The 12,604-nt window shown below is 51.4% G+C and overlaps 1 protein-coding gene across 1 annotated transcript; it reads left to right on the forward strand.

The window, feature by feature from the left end:
* Positions 1 to 6,480: 6,480 nt before the first annotated feature.
* Positions 6,481 to 11,593, forward strand: LOC309683153 (tektin-3-like; the record flags this gene model as incomplete). The annotated part of the gene is made up of 7 exons (XM_082497354.1): positions 6,481 to 7,038; positions 7,582 to 7,665; positions 8,128 to 8,198; positions 8,448 to 8,591; positions 9,080 to 9,302; positions 10,129 to 10,283; positions 11,377 to 11,593. 7 exons carry the CDS (start codon positions 6,481 to 6,483, stop codon positions 11,591 to 11,593), a joined length of 1,452 nt encoding a protein of 483 aa, XP_082353480.1.
* Between the last annotated feature and the right edge of the window lie 1,011 nt (positions 11,594 to 12,604).

Below are 12,604 nucleotides of genomic sequence, written 5' to 3' on the forward strand. Positions count from 1 at the left end.
TGAATATGGAGAAGACATGAAGAAACGGGATGAAGAACCTACGTCAGCCCTACAGGCACGGGTGCTTGAGTTGCAAAATGAAGCAGATAGAAGAAAGGATTCTTACAGGAGGAAGGCTGCTCTGACCTACGGTAGGCGATCCTACGGACCAGGTAGGAACCGATCTGATAATCGTAGGTACTACGGTCAACGTTAGAGGTGCCCTGCCTCCGGCCAGGAGGAGGAGAGGGACAACCGAATTTATTGGACTGTGTGGATTCGATGGCCTGGCACATCAGAGCCACAAAAGTATAAAGCCCTGGTGGACACTGGTGCACAGTGTACCCTATTGCCCTTGAATCATAAAGGGGCAGAAACTGTCACCATGTCTGGAGTGACAGGCGGATCTCAAGAACTGACTGTATTAGAGGCTGAAGTGAGCCTACCTGGGAATAAATGGGAGAAACACCCCATTGTTACTGGTCCAGATGCTCCGTGCATCCTTGGCATAGACTACCTCAAGAGAGGGTGTTTTAAAGACCAAAAAGGGTATCGGTGGGCTTTTGGTATAGCAGCTGTAGACACTGAGGATGTTACACAGCTGTCTACCTTACCCGGTCTTTCAGATGACCCTTCTGTTGTGGGGCTGCTGAGGGTTGAAGATCAGCAGGTGCCAATTGCTACTGCCACGGTGCATCGACGACAGTATCGCACCAACCGAGACTCCCTGATTCCCATCCATCCCCTGATTCGCCGGCTAGAGAGCCAAGGAGTGATCAGCAAAACTCGCTCACCCTTTAACAGCCCTCTATGGCCAGTGCGAAAGTCTGACGGGGGACTGGAGATTAACAGTAGACTGTCGTGGCCTGAATGAAGTCACACCACCACTGAGTGCTGCTGTGCCAGACATGCTACAACTTCAGTATGAACTGGAGTCAAAAGCAGCCCAATGGTATGCTACAATTGTCATTGCTAATGCCTTTTTCTCTATTCCTTTAGCAGCAGAGTGCAGGCCACAGTTTGCTTTCACCTGGAGGGGTGTCCAGTACACCTGGAATCGACTGCCCCAGGGGTGGAAACACAGCCCTACTGTTTGCCATGGACTGATCCAGACCGCACTGGAGAAGGGTGGAGCTCCAGAACACCTATAATACATCGATGACATCATTGTGTGGGGTAATTCGGTGGAAGAAGTTTTCCACAAAGGTAGGAAAATAATTAAGATTCTTCTGAAAGCAGGTTTTGCCATTAAAGGAGGTAAGGTCAAGGGACCTGCACGAGAACTCCAGTTCTTGGGAATTAGGTGGCAAGATGGCCGTCACCAGATCCCAACGGATATGATTAACGGAATAACATCTATGTCCCCACCTACTAACAAAAAGGAAAGACAAGCCTTTTTAGGTGTTGTGGGTTTCTGGAGAATGCATATTCCAGGTTATAGCCAGATTGTGAAACCTCTCTATGAAGTGGCTCGAAAGAAAAATGAGTTTCTGTGGGGCCCTGAGCAATGACAAGCCTTTGAGCAAATTAAACAAGAGATTGTGCATGCAGTAGCCCTTGGAGCAGTCCAAACTGGACGGGACATTAGAAATGCGCTCTACACTGCAGCCGGGGACAATGGCCCTACCTGGAGCCTCTGGCAGAAAGCACCAGGGGAGACTCGAGGTCGACCCCTAGGATTCTGGAGTGGAGGATATAAAGGCTCCGAGGCCAACTATGCTCCAACTGAGAAAGAAATCTTGGCAGCATATGAAGGAGTTAGAGCTGCTTCAGAAGTAATTGGTACTGAGGCACAGCTCCTCCTGGCGCCCCGATTACAGTACTGGGCTGGATGTTCAAGGGTAAAGTTCCTTCTACTCATCATGCCGCCGATGCTACCTGGAGTAAGTGGGTTGCCTTAATCACGCAGTGAGCTCGAATAGGAAAGCCATATGGCCCAGGAATCGTAGAATTCATCACAAATTAGCCCGAAGGCAAAGACTTGGGGAAGGCACTAGAGGAGGTGGTGACACGTGCTGAGGAAGCTGCACCATATAATGAACTGTCAGATAATGAGAAACAGTATGCCTTGTTTACTGATGGGTCTTGTCGTATTCTAGGAAAACATGGAAGGTGGAAAGCTGCTGTGTGGAGTCCTACACGACAAGTCACGGACGCTGCTGAAGGACAAGGTGAATCGAGTCAATTTGCAGAGGTAAAAGCCATCCAGCTGGCGTTAGATGTTGCTGAACGAGAAAAGTGTCCAATACTCTATCTCTATACTGACTCATGGATGGTGGCAAATGCTCTGTGGGGGTGGGTAAAGCAGTGGAAGCAGAGCAACTGGCAGCGCAGAGATAAACCCGTCTGGGCTGCTGAGCTGTGGCAAGACATTGCTGAGCGGCTAGCGAACCTAGTCGTAAAGGTACATCACGTAGATGCCCACGTACCCATGAGTCGGGCCACCGAGGAACATCAAAACAATCAGCAAGCGGATCAGGCTGCTCAAATTTTCCAGACAGACTTGGACTGGGAACATAAAGGTGAACTATTCTTAGCTCAGTGGGCCCGTGACACTTCCGGTCATCAAGGAAGGGATGCAACATATAAATGGGCCCATGACCGAGGGGTGGATTTAACCATGGACACTATTGCGCAGGTTATCCACGACTGTGAAACATGCGCCGAAATCAAGCAAGCTAAATGGTTAAAACCTTTGTGGTATGGGGGACAGTGGCTGAAATATAGGTATGGGGAGGCTTGGCAAACTGATTACATCACGCTCCCTCAAACTCGCCAGGGTAAGCGCTATGTGCTTACAATGGTGGAAGCAAGCACCGGATGGTTGGAAAGCTCTGCCGTACCCCATGCCACTGCCCAGAATACTATCCTGGGCCTTGAAAAGCAAGTCGTGTGGCGACATGGCGGCCCAGAAAGAATTGAGTCAGACAACGGGACTCATTTTGAAAACAATCTTATAAGTAATTGGGCAAAAGAAGATGGCGTAGAGTGGATATATCCTATCCCCTATCATGCACCAGCTTCTGGGAAGATTGAGCGATACAATGGACTGTTAAAAACCACCCTAAAAGCAATAGGAGGGGTGGAACCTTTAAAAATTGGGACAAGCATTTAGAGCAAGCTACCCGGCTAGTTAACACCAGGGGATCCATCAATCGAGCTGGTCCTGCTCAATCAGACCTTTTACATACTGTAGAAGGGGATCAAGTCCCTGTGGTGCATGGAAGGAATTTGTTAGGGAAAACTGTTTGGGTTTTTCCTGCTTCAGGCAAAAGCAAACCCATTCGTGGGACTGTTTTTGCTCAAGGACCTGGATGTACTTGGTGGGTGATGCTGAAGGATGGAGAAGGTCAATGTGTACCTCAAGGGAATTTAACCCTTGGTGAGAATACTGAATCCTGAGCAGTATGATGCTGATCACTACATAATACTAACAGTGTTCCATACGTGCTTTTCAGGATAATAGAGAGGTGATGAAACCTGAGATAGCTTCATCAAGTGGCATCCAGCAAGCTCTTCAAGATGAACATGCTATCCGTGGGCACAAACCAGAGTGAATTTCGTACCATCTTTCCTGCCCTGAGATGAGATCCTGCAATCATGAACTAAATGGACTTTTGCATATAACTTTTGTAGGTAAATGTAAACCATAGATGAGTGACCTGCATGTATCCATCTCATATATATAATCTGTGTGTGTGTAAATTTGATAGATAAAAGTAATAGTAATCTGAGCAAGATGCAAATGGTATGGAATAAGGGGTGGAATGTCCTGGTTTGAGGTAAAACAGAACCAATTTTGTTCAGTAACTTCGCTTGTTAGCTGGGCCTCTTCTAACTACTGAAATTAACTGCATATTGTGCAGACAGCGTTCACTCTCTCAGAGTGATAAGACCACTTGTTTGTAGCTGATGCCCAGACATGGTATGCAGAGAGGCTCCTGCTTATACTTATTGCTATAACCCCCAAGGCCAACCAACTTTGTTATTTGCCCCGTTGGAGGGTCGGAAGCGGAAAAGCATAGTGGAGTCCCACCTGCAGGGAGAAGCGGACAGGACAGGTGACCCAAAACTCACCAACAGGGTATTCCATCCCATCTGCCTCATGCTCAGTATAAAAGCTGAGGGATCAAAGGGTCAGCTCTTCCTTCAATGGCCGACGTCTGAGGAGGACTCTGTTCATCTGCCTGTGATCCCGATTCTGAATCCAGATCCGGAATCCAGTTCCCGTCCGTCACTGCGTCCAGCCTGGGACTGCCCCAGTGCCAGCCGGTGACGTCATTGTCATCTCGGGAGCTTGATAGGGTTTTGTGTCTATTTTTCATTTTTTCTTTTCTTTTATTATTAATACTTCATTAAAGTACTTTAGTTCCTTCTAAACTCATAAGTCTCTTTTTCCTCCTCTGCCTCTCTCTTTGAAGAGGGGTAGAGGGGAGCATCTGTCGGTGCCATCTGGGGTGCCACAGGTCCCCAGTAGTGGATTTTGGCCTAAACCACGACAGTCCCGTAGCTTGTGAATTTGACTGGTTTCCCTATGCCATGAAGTCGATTTTAACCCGACTAAAGCAAGACATGTATTTAAAGTGAAATCAAAGTGTGCTAACCTTTGTATACAGAAAACAGTTGGAGTTCTTCTCTATCTCAGATCTTTGGCAGCAGAGGCATTGCTTTCTCATGGAGGCCGGCTCCGTGTGTACGTGTGCACAGAAAGCAGGAGCGGTGGGGCAGGGTGTCAGTGCACCCCTGAGAAGCTGTAAAACATTTGGTCCGGTCTCAGTGTGCAGCTGCAATAGGTGGGAAAACAGGAGGAAACCAAAGGCGGCAATGAGAAGACAGCTGTATCAGCCTGAGTATTTGATGAGCCATATACATAGCTCACAGTTAACCTCAAGTGGTAACATGAAGGAAATGAAAATGTTTCTTCTGGGGACAATGGGGCACAGGGGTGCTGACAGTTGGCCTGATGGGTGTTATCAAAAGTTGGAGACAAGTCCCCTTGATTGGCCGGAGCAGACGCCCAAAGGCTGTACTGGGTTGCCCATGGATGGCAGCGGGAGTTGTCCAGGGACGGGATCAATTGTCCCAGCAAAGGCAGTCTGGTTGCCCGGAGTCTGCACTGAGCTGCCCACGGGTGGCCCCGGGTTGCCCATCAAGAGCACCGGGCACCAAAGGGCTGCATCAGGTTGCCATAGCGGCTGCAGGGAGCTGCCCAGGCAGAACCCGGTCCCTGAGCGCCCTGCGCCCCTGGCAACGCTGCCCTGGTTCTGTGTCACACAGGGCACTGGGGACGCTGCAGTGTCTGGCAGTGCTGCCACCGAACCCCACAGCACAGCAGGGAGTAGCCGCCCTCCCGGGCACTCCCAAGCCTCTGGAGGTTTCGGGTGAGTATGTACCATTATGGGAAAGGTTTTTTTATGCAAACTTCCCATTTTTGAAGGACTCAAGTGGCTTTCACGCTGTAACAGATGGGATTGAGCACATGCTTTGTGTCAAACCCCACTCCCACCCAGGCATCTTGTTGCAGCACACCAGTGTCCTCACCTTTCACTGGGCTCTGAGCCAGGCTGGGAGCTGTGGGGAGGGGATGGGGTACCTCCTGAGTCGCCTCCTGAGGGTTTGGCCTCAGATGCGGTGTGTTAGGGACATTTGCTGGCCCTCTGCATGATGTTTCTGACAACAACTGACTGATACCCTGAATCTGAAAAGAGCAGTAGCACCCACAATGCCGTATGCAGTTCTCGGTAGCAAAATCTTCACGTGTGGCCATTCCTCCTAGGGCTCCTGCAAGGCTGCTGTTTACACACCCCTCTGAAAAGACTGTCTGGGATTTCTCCTTTCCAAGTGCATCGATTTTACGTCAGGTGAGGCGTAGGCATTTTTCTTCCTTTGCAAGTCAAGAGAGGGCTGTTCTCTTGAGACTGAAATAGCTGGAGGGGGGTCAAATTTGGATATAGATCTGCAAAGCATCAATGCAAGTGAAGGTGGGGGGTGAGGATTGAGTCCCTGACCCACCAATCACACTGGGTTGGTCCAAAGGGGCGCAGCTATCGGGGCTGGAAAGGGCACTTTGAAAGAGAAAAGGACATCTGGAGTACTAGAAGATCAGCACATATGCCAGCCAAAGAAGCCAATGAACACAAGACAATCACCAGCTACACTTTCACGGGATTGACAGATTTGAGGAGAATGAAGGCTAATATCTGTCATTCTCCTGAGCAGCCATGCTTTGCTTTTCTCCGCATTTCAATACTTGAAGCTAGATACTAAACAAATTCAAATCCCTTTCCAGATACAAATGCTTGGGGTGCTGTGAGAAGGCATTTGCTTTCAAGAGTTTTAGGCCTGTACAGGTGACCTGTGGGTGCTGTGTGCGTTGCTGTTTGTGTTAGAAGCTGCATGTGTTGCTGTAAGAAGGAAGGCAAGTGCAGGTGCTGACTGAGGGAAGTTGTCTTCTATCTCCTCCTCTGTGCAGGACAAGTACTTGAAGAGCAGTGGTCAGGAATGGAGGCTGTCGGCTTTCCCTTAACGGCAAGACGTGCCAAGGTTCTGCCTGCCATCAACACCATGACTGCCAGCTATAAGGACCGTTTCCCGTACTACCCGTTGCCTCAGAGCTCCAGCCTCCCCTGGATGCCCAGCACCTACTCTAAAAGAGATGCCATCAAACCAGCTTTGGCTCCCTTTTCCAAAACTTCCCAGGGGATGACCACCAGCGAGAAACTCCCTTACATTTCCAACAGAACAACCCTCTTCACCCGCTACACCCCTGACGACTGGTACAGGTCCAACCTGACCAAGTACAAAGAGTCAGAGACTTCCCGGCACAATGCGGAGGCTCTGAGAGTTGATACCACCCGCATGATTGGGGATAAATACCAGCAGACAAAGAAAACACAAGAAGAAAGCACCAAAAGCCTGGGAGGACGTGTGAATGCTATTGAGTTTTGGAAAGGGGAGCTCTGCCGTGAGCTGGATGAGATGATCGGGGAGACCAACACGCTCACAGACATGAAGAAGAGACTAGAAAGGGCCTTGGCTGAGACGGAGGCCCCTCTCCAGGTAAGCACTCTGTCCAGTGGGCTGCAAGCTGTAGCCTACTGCTGGAACAACTGCAGCCATTCAAATGTCTAAGTTCCACTGCAGCTCCGCAAGACCTAGAGAGTTTTTATGAAGAGACCATAAGTTAAGTTTGCAATGTCTTCCCATCTGCTGCATCCCCTATCAGCCCGTTATGAGCTCATCACAATTCTATTTGCTTAACCAAATATTTGTGTAGGCGGAACATCCAAATTCCTGGACTGGGAGACAGAAGCCCATGTCTTCCTACAACACCCTGGGGAGGTCAGCATCAAGGCTGACACAGGTGCCTGTGCCACAGCTCTGGTTGCAGCTGGGACACGCGTGCTTCCTCATGTTGATTTGATGCATACGGTGCAGTTCGGTTTCTTGTTGTCAGCTGAAGCAGCCGCCCTGGGCACTTTGTTCCCCTGGTGTCCCCTCTGTGCCCGCCTAGAATTTCTTTTCTTCCATTTCTTGAGATGGGGACTCTCTCTATAGAGAGTCCTGCCCCTGCACCCAACAGTGATGGCATGTCCCCAACAGGTCGCTCAGCAGTGCTTGCTTCAGCGGGAGAAGAGGATGGGCATTGACCTCGTCCATGATGATGTGGAGAAAGAGCTCTTCACGGTAAGTTGGGCCACCCAGATCATGTGTTAAAGCCAGTTTTACCTAAACTGCCCTACTGAGGCTTTGCAGCCTTCTTCCCTACCTGGCTCCTTACCGCTGGGGAGGTGCTCAGCTCTTCAACCCCCCCAAAACCTGCTGGGCCAGGGGATGGGGTTCCCCCAGGCAGCAGCATGCCCACGCCGTGTGGGTATGACTTGGCCGTACAGAGGAAGGAATAGCTGAAGAGCAGCTGCGTGTTTGGGTAGCGTGTGGGGGTTCTGTGTTCCTCTTCAGGGAGTAGTGCACTAAAGACATGCACGCAGTTTGGGGGCACTTTCTCCACTCCCTGCCTGTTTACTCTGGGCAGAAAGACAAGCAGGCAAGTTCTTGCTGTGTGCAGGGTTGGGGAGGTCTGAGGGGACGAGTGGCATCAGGACAACTGAGTACAGACACTGATGATGGGGCCATGTGTCCTTTACCCAGGAAGTCAATGTCATCAGGTCGTGCCAGGAGAAGATGCAGCGGTACCTGGATGAAGCCAAAGCCCAGCTCGCGTAAGGAGGAGCTCCTTATGTCATGCTGTAGGGCTGATGTGCATTTGCAGTTGTGATGTGGACCCCCAGCAGACCCCGACCTCTCCCCACACCCTGCAGATGGAAAAGCCAGGCGGGCTCCCCGGGAAGTGGGCAGTGATGCTCATGGGATGACAGAGCTGCGTGGGAGGGAGCTGCGGGGAACTGGAGCGGGGAGGAAGCCCTTCCACCTGAACATCCCCAGCAATGGCTGTTGTTTGCATGTTGAAGGTCCAACAGGGCGGCCCAGCACGAGCTGGAGAGGGACCTGGCCCACAAGCAGGCGGCCCACCGCATCGATGACAAGTGTCACCACCTGAGGAGCACCTCCCACGGCATCAGCTACTACCCAGCGGTGGAGCGGGTCGATGCCACGTGAGTGCACGCTGGGCGGCACGCCAGCAGCAAGCTGTGCCCGGGATGCACGGTGCCTCTCCCTGGCAGGGAGCTGCTTGTCCCCAGCCCACTGTCAAGGCACGTCCATCCCGCCTGGAGACAGCTGCCTGAGTGGGACCGTTTCTCTCTGCTTATTGTTATTCTTACTGTTATTGTTATTGTTAACCTTACCTTTATTCTTACCCTTACTCGTACTCTTCTTCTCATTCTTATTTTCTGTTGTTGTTCTAGTAAACTGTCTCTATCTCCACCCGTGAGTCCTGTTCTTTCTCTTTCCCCTCCATTGAGAGTGGCTGTGTGGTCCTAGCTGCTGGCCAGAGTTAAACCACAACCTATGCTCAAATTAAAGACGGAGATTTCAGATACGTTTAATCAGTGCTGCTCCCAGGCAGGCTTCATGCCTGCCCACGTCCAGCTTCAGCACTACGGGCTTACCGGGGCCTCTTCTTCCCCCTCACCTCCTGAAGGATCTCGGTGCCGGACTCTTGGGCCAAGATCACAGACGACAACATCCTCCGCTCACAGAGCCAACGGGCGGCCTCCTCCAAGCTGCGGGACAACATCGAGAACCTGCTGGTGGTGGTGGCAAACGAGATGCGGAGCCAGTTCAACAGGGTGAACATCGCCTTCACCAAACGCATCAGCGAGACAGGCGATGCCAAGAGCAAGATCCGGACCCACCTGGCCAAGGTAGTCGGAACCCCTCCCTTTCGGTGTGTCACTGTCACTTCCTAGTGACACCCCTGAGGTGGGACCCTTAGGAGTTGGCACCGTAATTTCATCTCAAGGGGTCTGTTTTTGCTAGGGCATCCTCACTGGCAGCCTGCGAGCACAGGGATTGCCAGCAGAAAATGCCAATGCTGGTTGCATCTCCTGGTAGTTCCTTCAGAAGCGCTGGCTGCCCTCCAGAACGGCCTTGCTGGGCCTCTGCTGGGCTGCCTGCTGGGGGGGTTGCAGGCTTGCTTCTCCTCCAAGGACGTGCTTTCACTCTCCGTGCTCTGGGGCTGCTGCACGGGCATGCGTGTGTTTGCTTTGCCAAGCAGAGTCAGTGGAAATCAGTGATGGACACCTGCCTCAGAGCTGTGGGTCTCATAGAAAGCTTCCTGAAACGTGCCCGACACTGTATTGAGTAACTGAGGGAAGACGGGGCTTGCAGCACTGCGAGCTGATGCCACGTCTTTCAGTGAGGATCCATGAAGAACCTTCCCTCTCTGAGTTACTGTTGATGGATGATTAGTTCCAGCAAGCGGTAATTTTGGGAAGCTGGGAATTCAATAGGTCCATCAGTGCTCCAAAACCTCCTCTGATGTGACAGCAAGAGCCAAGAGAGGTTTTTCCCTGAAGAAAAATTACTCTTGGCTCTGCGCCTTGATGTGTAGCAGAATGACAGGGGTCTGAGCCCAGGGTCTGCTTATTGAACTTGTATTGTTCTGCAGATGGACAAGAGGAAAGGGTAATTATGTTGTCACTTGAGAAGATACATTTAATTTGTGCATGGGTTTCTTTTTTACGCCAGACGCTGCAGGAAATCTTCCAGGTGGAGAAGACCATGGAAGCCATCCAAAAGGCCATTAGGGACCAAGGGCCTCCCTTAAAAGTGGCTCAGAGCCGGCTGGACGAGCGCACACGCAGACCAAACGTGGAGCTGTGCCGGGACACTGCCCAGCTGCGGTAAGGCAGGAGCGTGGGTCTGGTGGGCTCCTTGAGGAGTTACGGCTGGTAGCACCCGGGGGTAGCACTGCATGAAAAATTAAGCATGGGCTTTTCTTTCAACAGTCCTTCCATAAGCGCACTGCTATAATCAAAAGCAATGAGCAGGTATTGCAGCCTTTGGGTGCTGGGAGAGCTCTGCGCCCACAAAGGAGGCTGTACACCATGGCCGGGTATAGCCTGATGGCACCCCATGAGGGGATGGATTCTTCCCGCTTGGGTAAGCCCCATCTTCTCTCCAGCCTGCTTCCCGGCAGTTGGATGTGCTCAGTTTTGAAGGACGAGCCCTTTACTCTCCAACAGGATCCTGCTGAGATCCCTTAGGCCCTTCCTTTTGGGGAACTGCAAGGAAGGGTGCCCCCTATGGAGAAGCAGAAAGGGCTGTCCTCACCTTCTCCGAGGACACTGGAAATCCTTTCAAGGACACAGTGGTCTGTTTGGGATTGCACGCCGAGGAGCTGTGGAGAAGTAGGCTGGCCTGAGTGCCCAGCAGCACCCCCTCTGAGGCACCCCAAAGTTCACCCCTCCTGGGAGCCCGTTGGGCAAGACTCCAGCTGAAGCCTTTTCAGAGCAATTGAAACCCAGCCCCACAGCCTTTGCAGCATCTCGTACAACAAGGGTTTTTTCCATCCTCCCCTTGTTTCACATTCACTTTTAGCCTCTCCCAGATGTCCTGTTTTCTTTGTGTGCATCTGTGGGCATGGGGAGGATGCCTGCACAGGGAAATCCAGGAGGGGGAGCCAACAAACCCCCCAAACCAAGCAGGAACAGGAAACCACACCTGCTCATCCCTCTTCTTGCTGGCCTGAGCTGCTCTGGGAGAGGCGGCTGCGCATTGCCAAAGCCTTTGAGCAGACTTAACCATGCCTCCCCGCTGAGGTCTGGAGGAACTCTGCCCTCAGCTTTCCCATGCGTCTGCCAGAAACAGGGGGTCTGAGTTAGTCTGAGCACGCTGAAGGGGGAAATCCTGTGACCAAGGGGCCCTTCAGCAATGCCACGCTAGAAACCACCCCCACGATGGCACTGTTAACCAGGGTTTCTTGCTGTTTTCCAGCCTTGTCAACGAGGTCCACAAAATCAATGAGACGGTCCAGAGCCTCCAGCAGCGCCTGAGAGACACCGAGGACACCCTGCAAATGCTGGTTCATACCAAGTCGGTCTTGCAGCATGACCTGGCCGTCAAAGCCAACACACTCTTCATTGATGAGGAGAAGTGCATGGGCATGCGCAAGACCTTTCCCAGCACGGTGCGGCTGCTGGGTTCCATTTAGGCTCAGCTGAACTCACTGAATCTGTTGTGGGAGGGATTCCCAGTTTGGCTAAGATGCTTTGGAAATACTTGATTAGAGTTTCACTTCCTGGTGAAAGCCATGAGTAGAAATTAAATGATCTGTTTGTGTGTTATACGGTCTACCGGTATTTTTTTTGCCTTTGGTTTTTCTCTTTCCACTGTACTTTCACGGTGTGCCAGAAAGTCACTGAAAATACTTTGTATGCGACTAAGAGTAAATCCACCCACGGGGATTCAGTCCTACCCTCTCAGTCGGTGATTTTAGGAGAAAAACTGTCGTGTCTGCCTCCTTTTGAGGCACCTTCTTATCACCTTCTTAGAGGAACACCCTTTCATTCCTTGGTGTTTCCTTCTTGCCTCATCGCTGGAAGAATTCAGGTGTCCTGCAGCGTAGCCAGCACATCTCAGAGCAACAGCCTGTGGGCCCTCGCTAGCACCCTGTCCCTCTAACCTTGGCATGTCATCTCACAGCTTGTCACGGGCAAGCCTGATATTGTCCCCCTCTCCCTTCGAGCCTCGTTTTAAGCGCTGTCAGGGAGCCCTGATAGCTGGTGAGCAAAGACCTTCTTCCCCCTTTGAGACAAGTGAATCCCATCTGACGCCGGCAAGCCTGGTGCTGTGTAGGCCATCCCCTTATCAAAAAAAACAAAATTCTGTTGGTCACACCAGCCATGGAGCCACCTATTAATAGACTGGGCCTATCTGTATGTTTCTTCCAATGTCGCTGCCTGTAACTGGAAGGAAAGAGGAAAGAATAACCTGTGCCCCACATCCCCTTACCAACCGTCCCAAGGCCCTGAAGTCTCTTTTGATCGCCATAGGAAGACATGTTGCAGCTTCACCACCACACACACGGAAGAGCAATAATGGGTAATAGTCGGAGGGCCGTACCAGGCTTGGAAGTTTCCTAGTGATATCCTTAAGCTGGGGCCCAGGGAGGAAGCAGACATCCCATCGGAAGAATAAGGGTTTGGACCAATTTATGTCATTC

This window comes from Vanellus vanellus (assembly GCF_965231255.1).
Source record: "Vanellus vanellus genome assembly, chromosome: Z".
In the NCBI taxonomy this organism is placed as follows: domain Eukaryota; kingdom Metazoa; phylum Chordata; class Aves; order Charadriiformes; family Charadriidae; genus Vanellus; species Vanellus vanellus.